The sequence below is a fragment of the Mytilinidion resinicola genome, assembly GCF_010093595.1.
Source record: "Mytilinidion resinicola strain CBS 304.34 unplaced genomic scaffold BDZ99scaffold_1, whole genome shotgun sequence".
NCBI classification, from domain to species: Eukaryota; Fungi; Ascomycota; class Dothideomycetes; order Mytilinidiales; family Mytilinidiaceae; genus Mytilinidion; species Mytilinidion resinicola.
Window position 1 is genome coordinate 1,157,908 of NW_022985437.1, and position 17,727 is coordinate 1,175,634.

Consider the following 17,727-nt stretch of genomic DNA (forward strand, 5'->3'; position numbering starts at 1 on the left):
TGATGAGAAGGAGCGTCTTCGTGTTGCCCTAGTAAGTAGCATCTACCTCGTACTCGTCTTCTCTATATTAGTTTCAGTACTTTCCACCTCAACGAACGGCTCATCTAAACAGGACATTTATAAAGTTTCTTCTACGTCTCCAGAACGCAAGCATGCGCCGACATATAAACCCTAGTCATCAATCTGTGCAGAATTTCTAGCCGCATCAAGGCCCTTCCCAGTACTTGCAGGTACCATTCCATATAAGTATTCATTGTATGACTGGGTACGGCCTCCTAAGGCAGTCCAACAATTTCAGAAAGTGATCAGGGTCGGGGGCCTCCGATATTTGGTGACATGTCAAAGCACTTCAAAGATGGGAAGAAAGTGTGCGTTGAACAATCACCACATAAATCAATACGCCGTTCTTCTCAAGAACTAGTCAGCCTATCCACCGAACCGCCATGTGCTCTCAACCTCTTCGGCCCCCAAGTCATTTTACTATGAATGGACATCAACCCTCTTTGGTCTTATTCTTCGACGAACCCCAGCGCTCATCGGCCGAGTAGTTGATATCGCAGTCTGCAGTGCTCCCCCGATCGACCTTTCCCTTACATGTTGTCCATACTACTGCATTCGCAACTGAAACCCAACCTGGTGCAGTGTTGAGGACACTACTATCCAGACCCCAATGGTTGGCCCCTTCGACGGTGACCACCAAGACGCTTTGCAGTTCGCTCTTTTTCCGATCGCGCATGCTGGCGAGCAATGCTTCGAGGGCCGCATCTCTTGCTGAAATTGCTGGCTTCTGCTCAACGTCCCAATCCCAGTGCCTGGTCCAACGGCATTCGAATATGTCGAGCTTGAGTTCCTGCAGCGAAGGCATCTTGAAGACGAATTTGAGCTTTTGGACCCATGTGGCGAAGAGCTGGAGGTCTTTGTCCGAGACTTCTTTTGTTGTTGTACTGCAGATACGATCGTAGTTTATCTTGTACTGGGGATCTGCTTCTTCAAGGCACCGAAGCTCCGCTTCCATCGCTGGCGCCCAGTCGTGATAACGGTGATTGTCAAGGATTTGGGCTTGCCAGTGTCGCCTACGGTTAGACGCGCTAGAATCAAAGAGAACGTCATAATTTGATAAAGACATCTCGAGACGCCGTATCAAGGTGAATGCAGCGGAAGAAAACATCCTATGAAAGTCGAGTAGAGAGGTGTTCCTAGGCAGATCTTTCGCAGATCTTGAGAAGGGGATCAAAAAGCTGTTTCTCTTGAAGAAGACCTCCTCGACCTCCTCTTTCAGCTGCTTATTTGTGCCGAACAGGCCCATGCCTTGTCGGTCCCGGAATTCGTTGACGGCCTCCGTTATCTTGAAGTGCTCGTATTTCCCTCCGTTTAGATGTTGATGGAAACTGATCGTCCCGTTGCCGTCCTCAACAACATCTTCATGTTCCGCCCCGCGTTTCATACTGGGTATGAGGGCCCACGTATAGATCTCGTCGCGGAGCTCGCGCGGAAGAGACATGAAATTCGTGGAAGTCGTCCGCGCATCAAAATCAGATGTCAAGCTGCCGTCATAGGCGTCAAGGCGACGACGTTTATGTACGTGCGGTCGTGGAGGTGTTTTCTCTTCGGGAGATAGACTTGTGGGCGAGGCAACGGGGATTCTTCTAGACCGAAGAGTTCGGTACGACTTGGCCTCCGTCAGTAGGTGTCTAGAAAGTAAGCAGGATGCGATGCGAATGGACATACAGAGTTTCCATCATCGCGAGTATCCTCCATTGTTTTGAAGCTAAGCTTGTCAAATAATAGGAGAGAAGTAGACGCTGTTCGTGCTGTGTTTGATGTGGTTGATGATCATGTAGGGTAGAAGGAGAGAGGTCAAGAAGAAGGTGTATATACATGAGGTGCCGTGCGCCTGCCACCGTTTACACCGCTCTTACCCGATGAAGCCCGAAGGTATGTGTTGAAGCGGACTCTGAATATGGTCTGAACCCAAAAAATGGTAGATAACGTTGTTTGAGGTGGATTCGGAAACTTTCAGGTCGTCTAAATGAGTTAATTATCCCTGACTCAGGCCAGGGAGAACGTATCGAGGGACTTCACACGGTGACACCTGAGTTCCATGTGGTTATGTCCTAATACCGTACGCCTGTTTCACCGCAAGCTCATGAGAAGTGGAAGGAAATATCAGCATAATACAATAAGTAGCTCTTTCGCACTTTCTGATTCCTCATCATACATATCTCGTGTTTGGACACTGTGATCAAGCTACGAAGCCATTAGAGCTCTGAATACGCGATCCACAAGGACAAAACGGTGTTGTAACGCTTATGCAAAGCTGAAAGCAAATATTTTGATCCCAAGGCCGATTGAAAAACAAAACATTTTCTCCAAGGGAAGGATGGAGGAGTATTGCAAGAACGTGAAAATCGCTGCTCGTACACCCCTCATCCCAGTTCGAGCTGTCAAACACACCACTCTACCCTTTCAGAGCTCAGAAGATCGGCGCCGGTTTTCCATATTTCGGCATCTTCTCGAGCTTGGCCTTTGTCGATATCGCTGCATCGGGCTCCCTCACGTGGTGACGGCTGATGATCATGAGAACGAGTTCCTGCTGATCATTCAACCGAGCATCTACCTGCTTATCAACAAGAACTTGCGTTTCCCTCCTCCACTCTGGATCCAGCTTCCGCATTTCGTTATTGAAGAGCAGTGCATACGTTCTCTCGGTTCTAGCGTCGACTTCACCAGGCGAACGCGAGATGAGACTAGGCAGCTGGAAGCGTTCCCTTTTGTGCGCAAAAGGTAGGGTTGTGAGTTGTTCCCAATCTAGGAGAGCCGTGACACTTCCATGCCTGTCCACGAGTAAGTTCTCGTCATTGATGTCCCAGTGATGAAGGTAGGTGGAATCTGGTCCCAGCCTCTCGTTCCTGAACACATGCGGAATGAGGCGGAAGATCTCGAGGCCGATTTGGATTGCGTTATCCACATTCTCGTTGATTGTATGATCGTTTCGCGATTCGGTTTCTTCTTCCTCCTTTGAGGCCTGTTGATACTCTTCCCAAGTCAAGTTCTCCTCGGGCTCAGCACCATAGATTTCCGTTTCCGCTTTGACGAAGTCTCGGACTTCACGGGCAAGGTATTCCACCTCAGTGTGATCAGAGACTAGCATGTCTAGCTCCAAGAACCTCTTCTCAGCAAAAAAGGTTGTGGTGATTGCATAGATTGCGCCATAGGATCCGAGTAACATTCAAGTCGTTTCCTGGCGTCTTTTCTTGCCTGGTGATCTCTCTCACAACCATCTTCCCGCGCTCTTTGAGCTCGTACTCGCCCTCGTATCGCTGACGCTTCTCGTCGTCCACCTTTGCTGTAGTTTTTGTAGCCGCTGTGCCGACGTTCGGCTGCGAAGCATTCGCTAGAGTTGGATTGGACAGATCCCTCATTTGGGCCGTCAGCAACGCGGACGCGTAGTCTCCAGTGCTGTCATACGGACCCATGAAAACGGAATCGTCGTGTCCGGCCTGTTGCTGTGAAAAAAGCGCTGGTCTACAACGGGTCCAAGTTTATAAGTTAGATAGCCGTCTTTTGTGGAATCCCACTATCGATGAATGCTTCCGATTTGATCGAATTTGAGTCCTTCCAGCTCATGAACCCAGCCAGCAAGCTGTTTGAGGACCCCTCGCGCTTTGGCGGGCTTAAGGTGCTGGCGGGCTGCTCTCCATTGTTTGCCGGAGGCTTTTTCCATGAATATCCACTCCAGACCCAGAGCATTGTTCCTCATATCCGAGTCGAAGGTATATACGTCGGGAATAGGAATGCTCGTATGCTCTCGTACGTATGCCATCGTGGCCACTTCGCTCTGTGTCTTGAACCAAGGCATTACTGGCTTCGCGACTCGAAAAACAGCCTCATGTGCGTTCCACCTGCGTCCTTTGATGAAACGGTGAATGCGCGATTCCAGCTACCCTCGCTCAGGATCTTGACGTCGAAGTTCTGCGTGCTGATTCCGGCAAGATAGAGGTATGGGCGCACGATATTCCGAATCTTTTGGACATCTTTCTCGGTAGGCATGAGGTCCTTCCAAACAGCGCGCGAACGGCTTGACGATGTCAGCACCCAGTCCGTCTTGGTCTTCTAGAGCACTCCAGGGTTCGAAGGAGGTCTAGCATGTGAAACGCATATTGGAACACGATTCCGTTTGACATCGGAGAGGGTTGGGGAGCTTTGCACTTCGGGTGAAAGCTTCGAGGCTTCCTCGATACTGCGTGTGGAGGTGGAAGAGATGCTAGTGTTCGCGGAAGGTTTACGACTCAAGGTAGTCGACCCTGTCTTCACTGTGCCGGTATTGGACTCGAAGGACGTGCGAACAGTTGAATATGGCTCCGGGCAGCTCTTGAAACGCTTTGGGTTTGAGTCCTGCTGCTGTTTGTTGTTGGTGAAGGCGTCGAAATTGCGCTTCGTAGAAGGCATTTTAGAGAGGGGGGAAGAATCTGACGATGTATGTGTGTGTATTGCTTGGGGAGGCAGAGGTTGAGAGCACTGCGAGAGGTCGTGAGTGTGCTGTTCGGTGAGTGTAAGAAGTAGGAGAACGGCAAGCTAAGCAGATTCTAGAAGTGAGGACCCTTGGCGACGCCAAGACTCTGATTCTGGTGAATGATCCCTAGGCAGGGCACCTCAGACGGTCTCACCCGGCGAGCAAAGCGAACGATTACGGGTCACGATATCGGCTCTATAGCTTTAGACTTACTGCTATATGCAGATTTGGAACAGACACAGAAAAGAAGCTGGCGCCATATAGCACTTTTGGAAGTCACCTCGCACGTGTTTGATAGGAGGAAAAGAAATTGATGGAAAGGAGCAATTTGGAAACCCTGAACAGTTTGTTGGATATGGAAATACAATTTATAACATGTCGCCATACCTACCTAGTGCCTTCAGATCAGGTGCACATGTCGTGCCCTAAACCAACCACACAAACCCTCAAGAGCACGCTATTTTGCAATGAAGCGGAGCAAATACTGCACCACGCTTCGTGCAAGCTTACCGAATCTTAGCCCGAAATAATATCCCTTTTTCCCACAGGCTCAGTATAGTATTCCACCCCGTAGAACGTACACAACTCCGCAACATCTGCCCTCACCTCATTAGACCAACATTTCGTGCCCACGCCCTCGATCAACCTCAGAAGTCGGTTTAGGTCATCTTCTCGTCTCCGGCCCGCTTCGTTAAGTCTGGTAGGCCACGCTATATCTAATTCTCTCTTCCGAGTGCCGTAAACGTTCTTGCAGTGCTGATACCAGTCCTTGTCGACCTCCTTGTGACGGTTAATAATGGGTGGCGCGTCGTGCCCCATCACAAAGGGCTTGGTGATCAGCTGCTCCCAATCAAGGAGCATCTCCTCTTTCGTATCTTCATCGACTATTATATTCCGCTCCGAGATGTCCCAGTGATCAAGCCAGGCAGAGTTGTGGGAGAGGGGCTCCTGACCGCACACGAGTGGGATAAGTTTTTCCATACGTTCAGCCATACGGTGATGGTATTCGGCGTCCATGGCCATGTCGGTTTTGAAGTCAGACAACGCGTCGCCTTTTTCGGCGTAGGCGGTCGCAAGTCTGATTCCGACCGCAATCTCCTGCATGACATGATCTCCGACTTCTTTGACGATGCGTGGCATCATTTTGGCATAGCCCCGTTTCAAGCTTTCAAGCTCAGCATGTCGAATATGGGGACTCAACTGATCGGTATTGAAGAGAAGATTGTGTAGGCGCTTCTTGGCCTCAGCATATCGGCCACGGCGTCGTCCATGGAGAAGTGGGGCGATCTTCGCCCTTTGATCTTCAAAAGTAGTCTTTTGGTCTAGGATATTACGGAGACGTGCGTCAAACCGATTGATCAGAGCCTGCTTCTTAGCCTTTTCGGTTTGATCGTTGTCGACATCCGCCTTCTTTGCTTCAAGGAGACTGGTGTACCACTCTTTCACCGAAAGGAACGGTCCGTATGTGTTAGGAAGGCCGAGGCCTCTATCGGCTGTGAATCGGGCCTGGATGACGCCGGGACCGATGCGGTAGTCAAGGTAATTGTCGGCAGAGGGATCCCATCCTCGATAGATGCTTCCGATTGTGTCGAATCCGAGGCCTTGGAGTTCATGGGTCCACTCTGCAACCTTCCCATAAATCGCATCTTGGTCCTCTTCCGGCGACAAGTCTTCTTCGATCTGCTCATACTCCCGCCCCTCGGCCATCTCCATCAAAATCCATTCGAGCCCGAGGGCGTTATCCATGGACGAGTCGAACGCAAAAACTTGTGGAACTGGGATCTTTGTGTGCTCTCTAATATACGTCATCGTGGCTACCTCGCTTTGGGTCTTATACCAAGGCATTACGGGCTTCGGAACCTTGAGGATGGCCTTGTGGGTGACTCCATTTTCCACAGACCAGACCTTGTAAGCAGCATTCCAGGTGCCTTTGCTAAGATATTCGACCTGGAAAGTGTCCTTGTCAACACCAGCAAGTTCAACATAAGGTCCAATGACTGTCTTCATGCCTGTGACGGGAAGCTTCTTAAAGTAGAATGCCCACGTCGCATTATGGTCCTCCCACTGCGGATCCCATTTCCATTTGATGACACCTTTCTGCTTCGCGGCCCAATCCCACGTCGGCTGAGTGAATGACACGCAAACTGGGGGCTGGTCGGGAGACACTCGAGTTGAGGTTGGTCGGAATGACTATGAGTCGTTAGTGACTTGCGCAAACAGTTTAAGCAAGCCAGCCGATATGAACTTACGCCAGACGAGAAACTGGAAGCGGCACTGGAGATGGCGCTGACGGCCCGAGAAAAGATAGATGGACCTCCGTATGAGACTGGTGTCTCAACCTGGCGCGCGTCGGCCATGTACACATCATTCTGGTCTCCAGAGCCATTGCGACGATCGCGCCCGACTGGGAGGCTGTTGGGTGTGTCGTGGACCTGACCCGCTGTCTCCTTCTTGTGCCCTTTGCCGAAGTGTAGAACTCGCGCAGCATACTTTCGTACAGCGTCGCCTACACGCGTCCTCATGCGGCGCCTTGGAGCAGGCATGTCGGGGGGGAGGACAGGCATCTTGGGGGGATGATTTGCAGTGGCTGCAGGATGGGATATCTTGTGGCGCTTTGGGGAGTACGCGCTGGCTGGCTGCTGGCCGTCGCCTTCGAATCGACGCTTCATGCTAGGCATGATTGCTGGAGGGTGTAAATCAGAGCTCGTGAGCTTGGAGAGTGCTTGGGGTTTGAAGGAGTCGAAGTATCTCTGTTGGTGTAGAGATGCTGGAGTTGAGCACTCGAAGGTGGGTGAGAAATGAGGTGGGTTGACGGTCTTTAACTTTAAGTCAAGTCTCGTCGGCGGATTTTTTCTCCTTGATAGTGTTTAAAGGGGTGGCTGGTCGAGGACATGGTGAATGCCGTCGAGTTTGAGGCTTATGGAGTGTGGTTCTGCGGGAGCATGCACGACTTTGAGGAACCTCTGATTTAATCATCCTCGATAGCTGACAATTGAAGATTCTGGACCCTTCAGATTAGACCTGTGTACTGCTGAGATATGAGAGCGTGGTTTGAGCAGCATAGAGTGCGGTTTTAGGGTGTTCGCACAACCTCAAGGAAACCCTGGCATTACCACCCTCAGTAAACTCACAAGGTAAAGTTTTGGAGCCCCCAGATTAGACTATGTACTGCTAAGATAGGAGAGCGTGATTTGAGACTCGTGAAGTGTATTTGAGGGTATATGCACCACAGTAAGACTCTTCCCGTCTCATTGACTCATAACAAACTTACAATGTCAAGCTACAGACACTCCAAATCAGACTTGCCTATTGACGATCCAGTCTACAGACTATGGGGTCCTGCATCTTGAACGCGTATCGATGCCGCAGGTGTGATAAATAACTTTGGAAGGTATGCTAATATTGGTCCTATCTAACTACGCGTCATGTAGGCTATGAAAGTACGAGGAACTCCCTGAAACCGTCAGCAATTAACTAAGCAATATAAGGCGATAATGGAGTCTGACCACACATATTAATGAGATGCTAGACATGGTGGGATCTAAAATGGAAGCCTGAACATGTTTCGAGAGCCATCACGCGTCGAGATCGCTCGCGAATAGGCAAGACTCTGAAAGTTTAACTGGAAAACAATGTTGATTGCACGAATTATGGACTTGAATAGAAGAGCTGACGTGTGTAAAAGGGATTGTTTCTACAAACCAACCCACCCATCATACCAGCCTCCAAATCCAACATAGCTAAGTAACCAGGACATACCTTGCGATAATTTTCCGACTTTCAGATTTTAAAAGCGCGCTTACAGGTTTGACGCTAGTATACACACACTATAATACATAAAGCATAACCGCCCGCTCTTAATAGTCATTGCGACTGATGCATGCCATACTGGTTCCCCTAAAACGCCGAAATGAATGCAAAAAAGAATAGTATCTTACTATTCCCGACGCGCCTTAGGACTCTCCACCCCATTCGTCCCACTCTTCCGTCTTCCTCTGCTTACTCGACGAACGCGATCCCCTCTTCCCCTTCGGCGGCGGTTTGAGAAAGTCTTCTGGAATGTCATTCCAGTTCTTTTGGGATTTCGAGCTTTGGCCCCTTTTCGCGCTCTGTGCTCGCTCTTCGTCGCTCGAGACCTCATAGCCGTCCTCCTCTTCCACATAGCCGTACTGGTCCGCCTTCCTTCTATCTCGATCAAGGGTCTGGAGCTGCATGTCGCCATCAGCATACATGCCCCTTTCTCTCCCCAGAATCTGGTCAGCTTTCCCTGGGCTCCGGCGACCAGACATGGGAACCATAGCAACGCCATTTGAAGTGGTGAGGTAGCGATTCTCGTGCTCGTCTTTGTTGGCCCTGGGGCTCTGCCATTCCGGGCGTCTTGAAGGACGAGTTGGAGGCGAGAAGTTGTTTCCGGCCGCGTACGGGCCATCACCATTCCGCATCATCTCCGCCTCGGTCGGTGAGTCTACGCCCCACCCAGCTGCGCGCTCCCTTTCTTTTTGTATCCGGGCTTGCGTCTCGCGCTCTTTACGTATCTGTTCGCGGGCTACGAGCCATTTGGGGCTTGGTTCCCAAGACCAACCATCGCCGGTGGTGTTGGTTATCGGGAAAAACCACAGCAGTGGGGAGGGTCCAAAGACATGCTTGAGATTACGACGCCAGCCAAGATCGAAGGCGCTAGGGAGGCTGTCACTATCCTTCTCTTCTAGATAGGCATCGTAGCGCTCAATGTCGCGTTGGCGCTCGCGGTGTTCGTACGAGTGTGAGTTCGCGTATCCGCCATGGGAGTAGTCATTGCTCATGGAACTGGGGTTCGGACTTGGAGAGCGTGACAAGGATCGATTTGGCGATGATTCGCCTTCCTCTGGTCTTGTAATACCTGGGAGCGAGTTGGCGTGGATCTCGCGAAGCTGGTCACTGATGCTCGGACGGCCATTCGCATCAGGATCTATGTAATTGCGGTTGTTCAGCTGTTGGCGCATCTGCCGGCGCAATGGGGAGAGATAGCGGGTTTTCTCGAGACTCTCAATAGTTGTTTGTCCTTTCATAGCTAGGTAGAGATGCCACATCGTGAAGCCTGTAATGACTAGTCCTATTATTCCGGATATAACGGCAAGGAGAACAGTGTTGACTGGCATTAGTGTTTCGGTGTATTGGCTTTCGCTGAGAATCTCGCTCCACACCCAGGATGCTGATGTTGTAAAGCACACCCAGCAGAAAAAAGACAGATATACAAGGAACAGCACGAAGTGTTTATAGTTCCGGAGCCCTACGCAGGTGGCCAACCAAGGACAGTGATGGTCCATTTTCAGGACACATCGTCCACAGGTCGAGCAGTGGTGTGCGCGGTCCGGCTTCTTGGACTGGCATTTCTTGCAGTATCTGATGTCGCCGGTCGACTTCACCGTGTATGATGTGTAAGCTATTGTGTCTTGGGTCGGAAGGTGGCTGTAGCCATGGTTCAGGTTCAGGTTCAGAGGTGATCCAGGGTCCGTGAAGACGGCTGTCGTGTAGCTCCAATTGAGGAGAAGATAGAGAACGACACTGAGGACCGAGGTGCCCTTGCCTATTGCGCAGACGTTAGCTTCAGCGTTCACAAGTTGATGGTAGTCATGTTGGGTCTAGGCGAGAGAGCTTAGGCGCAGACTGGGCGGGATGCACAGCTACGAACAGCCCAGATACCTGATTGAGGTCTCCCAAGCTGTTGGCGAGCGTGCTCTGGGCCTCGGCAGACGGATCGCCAACCGTTTTGGTGCAACATGGACTCCTGAAAGGCGCAGCGACGAAGAATGTGGTGTTTTACCTGTCCAAGCACGCCGCACAGGTTCGAAGCCTATTCCAGCGGCAACCCATACCGCCCAGGATGTCAGGCCGTAGACGAAGGCAAGCGGGAAGTATGTAAAGACGTTCCAGCAATATCGCTCGACGCGGCGGACGAAGCCCTTGCGTCGCATGGTAAGGGATGGCGAGGAGGGCGGAGAAGGCGAGCTCAGCGTGGCCATTGGGCACAGCTCCGACTCACGCGTCGAGGTCAACAGCGGACCCAAGATCCATCAATAGAGAGGGCAACGATGCGCCGTACAGAGGAGGTCCAGCGAGCGACGGGGATCGCCACGGGGCGATGGCGGAGGGGCCACAGTACGTTTCAGGAAGACAAGGCGGCCGCGGCAGCGCGCAGGAGAGCTGGCGGGAAAGAATGCAGAGTGCCAACACAGGCGGGCCGGTGCTCGCGATAATATGAGGCCACCGTGGGCGTGGTGAAGCTGGGCAAGGAGGTTGGCGTCAGCGGGAACTCGTGTGCCACTCCACACCAAGCGCACAGGCTGCGGCCGGTCGTGATCCGGACGAACTGTCGAGTAGTGCGCAGCGCGGGCACGTGACCGTGCACCACATCCACCTTCCCTGTGCGCTCTTGTGATCGCCCCCTAGCACTGACTCCTCTGTACGACTCCACCGCCACCACTGGCCAGCAACGCCCGCGCGCTCAGCACCATGACGGAAAGCTTGCTTGCCGCAGCCAAGGGGCGCAGAGCATCCATCGTGAGTCTGGGGCCGTCCTCGGGCGCAGGGAGCGTCAGGAGAGGATCCCCGACGTGTGTCGTTACAGCCAGTGGTAGACGCTGTGCCTGCAATCCTCACGGGCCTCGCAGAATTAATGAAACGGCTGTCGTGTAACAGGCAGGTTGCTCGCCGATGAGGGCCGCATAGGACGTACAAATTGCCATGTGCCACACAATACCCGTCTGCAGTCGACAATCTTGTCCCTGCCTGTTCATTGCACAGACTTCACCTGCCGTTCTTCATCTGCCCCATCGGAAATCTGTGGGCCCGCAGCTGCTGGCTGCTACAAAGAGCGAAGTGCCCTCTTTTGTTGTTTCTTCTGCCGTTTTGCCAGAGCTGCTCTCCTACTGCTCCTCCAACTCCAAAACCTCCCACCGAGCGATGAGATATTTGACTGCGGACTATCGCCCGTCATGCTTGCTCCTCGCAGAAACCCCTTCAACCTGCTCATAGCTCTCTCTCTCGTAGCCTCGCTGCTCTTCTACTACCGCCACAGTGCCCACGACCTCTACACCCAGTTCCCGTCGTTCGCTCGTCCTTTAGCCGTTGCTGAGAACGCACCTTCGAATACCACATTAGGCTTTGGCGCCGTTGTAGTGGTGTCGAAGGCTGGGTCTGACCGGCAGCCAGGCCTTCTCCAAGCCGCCAACGTCACAGGCATCGACCTTACCATCCCTTCGCAGCCCGCGTGGAGCGAGGATGATATCAATAAGTTCCGCGAGGGTAGAGACTCCGACATCACAGTCGGCTCCATCTACGCCTGGCTGGGCCATAACAATGCTCTACAATGGTAAGTATTCCTGTATTCCCTCGCCCACGCAGTTCCGAGACCTACTATTCCTTCATCCATCTACACACATGGCATGTCTCATTAACTGTTACCCAGGTTTCTGAAATCCGGACTCGAAACAGCACTGATCCTAGAAGATGATGTCGATTGGGACATCCAGCTGCGCTCTCTGCAGGTTCCCCTGGCTGCCAATGCAGCACGCTCCATGCTGTCGCCTTCGAGGTACTTGTCTAGATTCAAAGTGGATCCCACCCACTACTGGGGCGATACTTCTGCCTGGGACCTACTATATCTAGGCCATTGCGGTGACTACTTCACCGCTGTTGACCACGGTGTTGGCCGTGGGCATCAATACAAAGAGAACTTAACCTCGATCCCGCATAAACTTTTCAAAGACCCGTCCTTACCAGCGCGACGAGATCTCCATCCGTACACAGCCGCTCTCTTTGATGTGTTCGAGCTCCCTGAGCAGACGCGCGCCTTCCACCGCTCCAAGTTCCCGCTTTGCACCTTTGGCTACGCCGTCACACGGGCGGCCGCTGAGCATCTAGTCAACGACCTCGCGCCGATCGCGAAACTAAAGACAAGCAAGAGTAAGGGCTCTCACGCCTACGACGTGTCGATTCTTAAGGCGTGCCGTAATGGCTTCGACACGCCTTCTCCCACGCCCGAAAACAACCCACATCCGCACCCAGATCCTAAACTCCGTCACAAATATGCTAGTCCCGGCCTCCGATGCTGGACACTCAATTCCGAGATTTTCCACCACATGCCCGGTGGTAGCATGATTGCGCAGGTTGAGGCGCAGAAGAATCATTTCGTGGGAATTCCGCCCGTCGACCGAGTAGGAGCAGAACAGGTGGTGCAAAGGGGCGAGACGAGCAACATTGGCTGTGGTTTCTGGAGAGGCGCGTTCCGTTTTGACGACGGTGACAAGAAGAGACTCGCCTACCTACAGGAAGAGGTTGGCCGTAAAGGTAGATGCCTGAAGGAGGGTAGGGAAATGCCAAACCCATTGAACGATAACAAGGGTTCCGGAAAGGAGGAAGAGGATCATCCAAAGGAGGAGAAGAAACCCTCCGGGTCGACAAATCCGGCCGATCGATTTACATCTTGACGCGACTGTATTTTGCGAGGTGCGTTGGAATTAACATTTAAGGCGTACATATGTTTAGCGGGGGTCACATGGATATGGACATGGCGTTTTAGACACGGGTTAGACACCACCGAATGGTGTTTGAGCACCTCGAGCCCTGTGTTCTTTTTTTCATACCAAAGTCAGCTAGCCTGGCGGATCTCTACATCGGAGCTCTTTTCTCACGTTGGCAATAAACCAACGAATACCCAGTACGTAGCCAAAACTTGGTGGAATCTCAAATATATTCACTTTGTCAAGACAATTTAAAAGATGCTTTCTGCCATATACTTTGATGCCCGATAGATCTGATGACAGAAGCACTATCGCACGTCAGGATCAGGATGCGCCATTTAATCAAGATGAGACTGGCTTGCGTACGGCTTTCCAACGTCAGCGGTTTACTTCTGGTAGAACCAGAGGCCATCCATGTTCTTTTTGGAATGCCTGCCAATGTTGAGCCCGTCTCTCGTAGTCACCTCAGTGGTCTTGACGCTTGAATTGGGGTGAGGCCGCCGCACTGGGCTTAGCGTCTTTCGAACATCACGTCCAGCCAACTCGCCGCGTCGACGCGACACCAACACCAGGTCTCATGAGACTGTAGAACACCTGCCAGTTTTAGCAAAGACAAACCTTAGAGAAGCCTCGTGCTTGAATCGCCTATTTGGTGTAGCTGTGGGTGCGGACTGCTAGGCCAATCCTTCACCCAAATTGCTGGAACTCGATACTAACTCGCTCCAGTATTGTTCTCAAGACGAGTGGAAATCCATGCTACCTCACTTAGCCGCAACACTTCCTTGCAAATGCCAGATGCGGATACCGGTGCTTGAGCCTGTATCCTTCTACAGTCAACACTGGCGGCTGAATGGAGCTAGCCTTCCGATACAATTCTGCCGTCCTTGAAGAGCTTTGATGACTTAGACGCCCACAGGCTTTGACGGTTGGAAACATCTGTCAGTACGCTACTCTGATGGTCATCAGGTCCACAATGTGGCTACTACGGATCCTGTTCCTCTTGGTGATAAGTGGAGCAACCAGTGGCCGGCGTTGAGGACATCCACATCGCTTGTAGTAATCCCTCACCCATGGTATCTTGGCTTGTGTTCCTTTATTAGGTGTCTTCTAATGTGCGTCCCTGCGTAGCGAGAAACCCTGCGTGGCGAGAAAATCAATAGGTACATTGACTTCAAGCAACTCAAACTCTATGCACACACCAACATTTCCCACAGTTCTGTATAAGTCGTGTGCTGTGGCCACTCCTGAACACTCGGAACCCCTCCCACCTAAAAATTACGTTCGCATCGTCGCCTTCGCGCCTAATTTGCGGAGAGCCTTCTTTCATAGCGTAATAGAATTCCTTCGCCACAGCACCACTTTCAAGCTCTTATCACTCCTGATGTTTATAAAAGGGCCTTATCCGAGCCTCAGCGCCTTATTACCATACTGGAAGTCGTCATCAGCCTTATGGCTACTATCGCACGCAAACTCATTCAAAGTCGCCACGCGGATCGGTACCTCCAACCGAAGCGATCACCAATACCGGTTAGTGTGAGACAGTTCCGTACGTTCAAAATAATCATTACGGTGTAATTTACTTATGGAAATCAAGTAAGCCCCGCCCGTGGCTGTCAGGCCTGTGGCTGGGCGTGGCTGCGCGGACCCTTGCTGATGCTCGGAATATATAAAAATCCGACTCCGGAATAACAAGATGCGGGGAAGCTGGCTATCGCACACGTTCTCACTTCCTCATTTAATCCCTTCATTACAGTACAGCCGCTAGCGAATGCGGTTTCACCCTTGCCCGTTGTTGCAACACCGTTTTGCTCCGGCCGGCAAGCAGGGGTACGAATGCGAGTCTTGGCATTACAGCCACGATTACACCACAGACCAAGGCACGTGATTTGCCACTGTACTAAAGAGTACTTCTATCAGAGTTTGGAGCCTACAAAGGTGTGGCCGGAGCGGGTCGGCCGTCCTCCCTGCTAGCGTCACTAAGGTGTTCGTTGACTCCTTAGGATGTCAGTATATTTGGTCTAGTCGCTCGCAAATTCGCCTCCCGCTCATGTCTAATACAGCATGAGAGCCTCACTGCGCCAGACTGTGGGCTAAGTAACTAGCCACATCCCATCCAAGCTGAGTTTGCTTAACCCTCACAAATTGAAACTACAACATTCAACCCACAGCACTCTTACACCGTCTCGCACCCAGACGCGTTTCTTAGGTATAATTTCACGGCCTTTCTTTCTATATACTCGCTAACCCCGATAGCTAGGACTATACTCGATAAACGAGCGAGTTACCCGGCTCATTTAAACCCCGGCCAAACCTATTCCTACCGCATACGTCCGTCCAAACTCTTTGCGAAGCAATGCGTCTTCTGCAACGTGACCCCACTGGGGAGCTTAGCCTCATGAAGGACTTCGTAGGCGACGATACAATCCCTCCCTTTGCAATCCTTTCGCATACTTGGAAGGAGGGCCAAGAAATCACCTTCCGGGATATAATACACACCCGGGGTAGTAGTACTATCCCTGATGTGTACTGGTGCCACGCGTGAGCTAACAGCAGGCCTGAATGGTCGGCAGGGTTTCCGTCGTCTGGGAATGTCTGTTGAGACGCACCTCTCCCTAGCTAGTTAGTGATGAACTTCTCTAGATTTCCTCAACTTACAAAGACACAAACTGATGGAGGTTCATTTTACCATACAGTGAACTGAATGAATAAAGAATCGCACGAACTCTGGAAAACCTCAAGATGGTCGCCAAGAGTTCCATAATCGTTTCTTCTGGATCTTGAGATTTGTGTCGATTTTGACTGCTTCATCGGCGGTATAGAAAGATTTCGTTGTGTCAGAGGACTCGGTTGGGGTACCTAGATCCATATCATCTTCAAGATCCACGGATGACGGTAAACCTCTTGCAAGAAGTGATTCTGTTATGGAGTGGCTACGACACGGCAATGCTGATCTCGGCGTTGGGTTCAGTCTTCGAAAGGCTGCAACGGAGGTCCTGACGATTTCCGGATGTGCATATCCCCATTTAAGCAGCCAACCGACCCTATAGTTTCGCATGCGGTCAATTGCAGTCAACCCGCGCTTATTTCGAATAAAAGGATCAGCACCTCCGTCGATGAGAAGTTGCAGGATGAAGGACGAAGGTGAGTGTTCTTCCCAAGTATATCCACTCCGTTGGTAATTGCCTTCATTGCTATGAATCCCAGGAAGTGCCGACATTGTTTCCACATCATCCCCGAAGACGCTATCCTGATGGTCTTGCTCGAGTGGGATAGCTTGTCGCTGGACCGCCCAATGAAGAGGAGTGTTCCCTCCTAAGGACTTCATCCGAGCAAGTTCGTTGTTCGTTGCGTCAAGTAATACCTGAATAGCGCTTGGATGTCGTGCGAAGCGCGCAGCAAGATGTAAGGGAGTTAGGCCTCCCTTAGTCGTCAACATCGGATCCGCACCGCGAGTGAGGAGGCCAACGAGCAAATCTCGTTTACACAATTGAGGCGCATAGCATATGTAGTGAAGCGCTGTATATCCAAACTGATCCTGAGCGTTGATATCGACCCCATGCTTCGCATAAAACTCAGCTTGCGCAAGCATCAACCCTTGGCTGACATCCGTGCTACTATCCCGCACCGAGAAATTCCTTATTGTTGCCACAAACAATAGGTGGAGGGCTGTTCTTCCTTGTCCATCTCTGTCCTCAAATATTGCACTATCCGCTATCATCCTGTTCAGAATGCGACGGTCACCAGTAATGAATGCGGCCTCGGTCGCGCTGATAAATTCCTTGAGGTCTGGTTTTCGGAGGTGCATGATCTTCTCAAGGACACCAAAATGGCCGCTCCATGCCGAGTTTGTGATTATTTCTTTGTACTCTTTTCCGTCGAGAGATGTAATTTTAAAGTACTCTACTAGTAGATCGAACGCGCCTTCGTGACCGCCCCGTACTGCGAGAAGTACTGCACGTCGAATTGTTGGGGTGACGGAACGGTAGATGTTTGAGTTCTTTTCGAGCAGCATTCTCAGGCATCGGGTAAGGCCAAATACACTGAAAACCTCGATGATGGAAATCTCTGCTTCCAGGTTCTGGCCAAGTCCTTCCACACCCCAATAACGAATTAGTGTATAACAGAAGCCCTCAGGGCGGCGGTTCTATAGTTGGACAAATATTTAAATACCGCTTAATAGTCTCTTGTTTAATTCTTCAGTTTCGGGTGTTCTGTTAATAGCCTGCTTTAAATGGGCGTACCAATTCCGCAAGGCGTACTCAAGAAAAGGTATGTTTTCGATGGCATGGAGCCGTTGATATTCCTCCCCCGCGCTCAGATGTCCGGTTGGAAGCTTTATCTTGGACCTCACGGTTGCGTATATAAGCGCTAAGCAGATAGCAGCAATATCCGTGTGAGCGTTCCAAGGATTTGGAAGAATATTTGAGGTAGCTCGATTTTCAGACAGCATCGCAAGGTATTGTTTTGCAGTAATGTGAATGAAAGACACGGGAGCTTCGTCTTCTTGGAATTGTACCATCGTACTTATAGATTGGAGCTCTCTTTTCGTTTCATTTAAATCACTTTCGTTTAAAGCCTCAGCCAAAGCGATAGGGGTTGGTGGACGAGCTTCCAAGGTGTAGCACGCATAAGCGATGTCGCGGGGAGTTATATCTCCGATCGAGTACGCCAGATATTTTAGCAGCCGCTGCTTCTCGGGCCGCAGGTTATATA

The 17,727-nt window shown here is 51.3% G+C and overlaps 9 protein-coding genes across 9 annotated transcripts; 2 read left to right on the forward strand and 7 right to left on the reverse strand.

Moving 5' to 3' along the window:
• Positions 1-334: 334 nt before the first annotated feature.
• BDZ99DRAFT_10495 (uncharacterized protein) lies at positions 335-2,099 on the reverse strand. Its single transcript, XM_033712352.1, has one exon. It carries the CDS (start codon positions 1,724-1,726, stop codon positions 494-496), a length of 1,233 nt encoding a protein of 410 aa, XP_033584139.1. The 5' UTR covers positions 1,727-2,099; the 3' UTR covers positions 335-493.
• A 374-nt stretch (positions 2,100-2,473) lies between these two features.
• BDZ99DRAFT_513428 (uncharacterized protein) lies at positions 2,474-3,823 on the reverse strand (the record flags this gene model as incomplete). The annotated part of the gene is made up of 3 exons (XM_033724710.1): positions 2,474-3,172; positions 3,228-3,500; positions 3,632-3,823. 3 exons carry the CDS (start codon positions 3,821-3,823, stop codon positions 2,474-2,476), a joined length of 1,164 nt encoding a protein of 387 aa, XP_033584140.1.
• A 35-nt stretch (positions 3,824-3,858) lies between these two features.
• Positions 3,859-4,449, reverse strand: BDZ99DRAFT_513429 (uncharacterized protein; the record flags this gene model as incomplete). Its single annotated transcript, XM_033724711.1, has 2 exons — positions 3,859-4,113; positions 4,168-4,449. The coding sequence occupies 2 exons, from the start codon at positions 4,447-4,449 to the stop codon at positions 3,859-3,861; spliced, it is 537 nt and encodes a 178-aa protein (XP_033584141.1).
• Positions 4,450-4,579: 130 nt separating this feature from the next.
• On the forward strand, positions 4,580-4,928 carry BDZ99DRAFT_10508 (uncharacterized protein). Its single transcript, XM_033712354.1, has one exon. The coding sequence runs from the start codon at positions 4,633-4,635 to the stop codon at positions 4,825-4,827; it is 195 nt and encodes a 64-aa protein (XP_033584142.1). The 5' UTR covers positions 4,580-4,632; the 3' UTR covers positions 4,828-4,928.
• On the reverse strand, positions 4,814-5,630 carry BDZ99DRAFT_456938 (uncharacterized protein). The gene has a single exon (XM_033718571.1). The coding sequence runs from the start codon at positions 5,615-5,617 to the stop codon at positions 5,030-5,032; it is 588 nt and encodes a 195-aa protein (XP_033584143.1). The 5' UTR covers positions 5,618-5,630; the 3' UTR covers positions 4,814-5,029.
• Positions 5,631-6,082: 452 nt separating this feature from the next.
• Positions 6,083-6,358, reverse strand: BDZ99DRAFT_374892 (uncharacterized protein; the record flags this gene model as incomplete). Its single annotated transcript, XM_033714945.1, has 1 exon — positions 6,083-6,358. A coding segment is annotated over one exon (276 nt), but the record flags the coding sequence as incomplete, so codon positions are not given.
• Positions 6,359-8,466: 2,108 nt separating this feature from the next.
• On the reverse strand, positions 8,467-10,515 carry BDZ99DRAFT_374151 (zf-DHHC-domain-containing protein; the record flags this gene model as incomplete). Its single annotated transcript, XM_033714908.1, has 2 exons — positions 8,467-10,079; positions 10,317-10,515. 2 exons carry the CDS (start codon positions 10,513-10,515, stop codon positions 8,467-8,469), a joined length of 1,812 nt encoding a protein of 603 aa, XP_033584145.1.
• Positions 10,516-11,715: 1,200 nt separating this feature from the next.
• On the forward strand, positions 11,716-12,867 carry BDZ99DRAFT_362918 (uncharacterized protein; the record flags this gene model as incomplete). The annotated part of the gene is made up of 2 exons (XM_033714702.1): positions 11,716-11,864; positions 11,961-12,867. Coding segments are annotated over 2 exons (1,056 nt in total), but the record flags the coding sequence as incomplete, so codon positions are not given.
• A 2,662-nt stretch (positions 12,868-15,529) lies between these two features.
• BDZ99DRAFT_456941 (uncharacterized protein) lies at positions 15,530-16,309 on the reverse strand. Its single transcript, XM_033718572.1, has 3 exons — positions 16,219-16,309; positions 15,708-16,155; positions 15,530-15,633 (listed from the first exon to the last, which is right to left on the reverse strand). The coding sequence occupies exons 1-2, from the start codon at positions 16,229-16,231 to the stop codon at positions 15,749-15,751; spliced, it is 420 nt and encodes a 139-aa protein (XP_033584147.1). The 5' UTR covers positions 16,232-16,309; the 3' UTR covers positions 15,530-15,633; positions 15,708-15,748.
• Between the last annotated feature and the right edge of the window lie 1,418 nt (positions 16,310-17,727).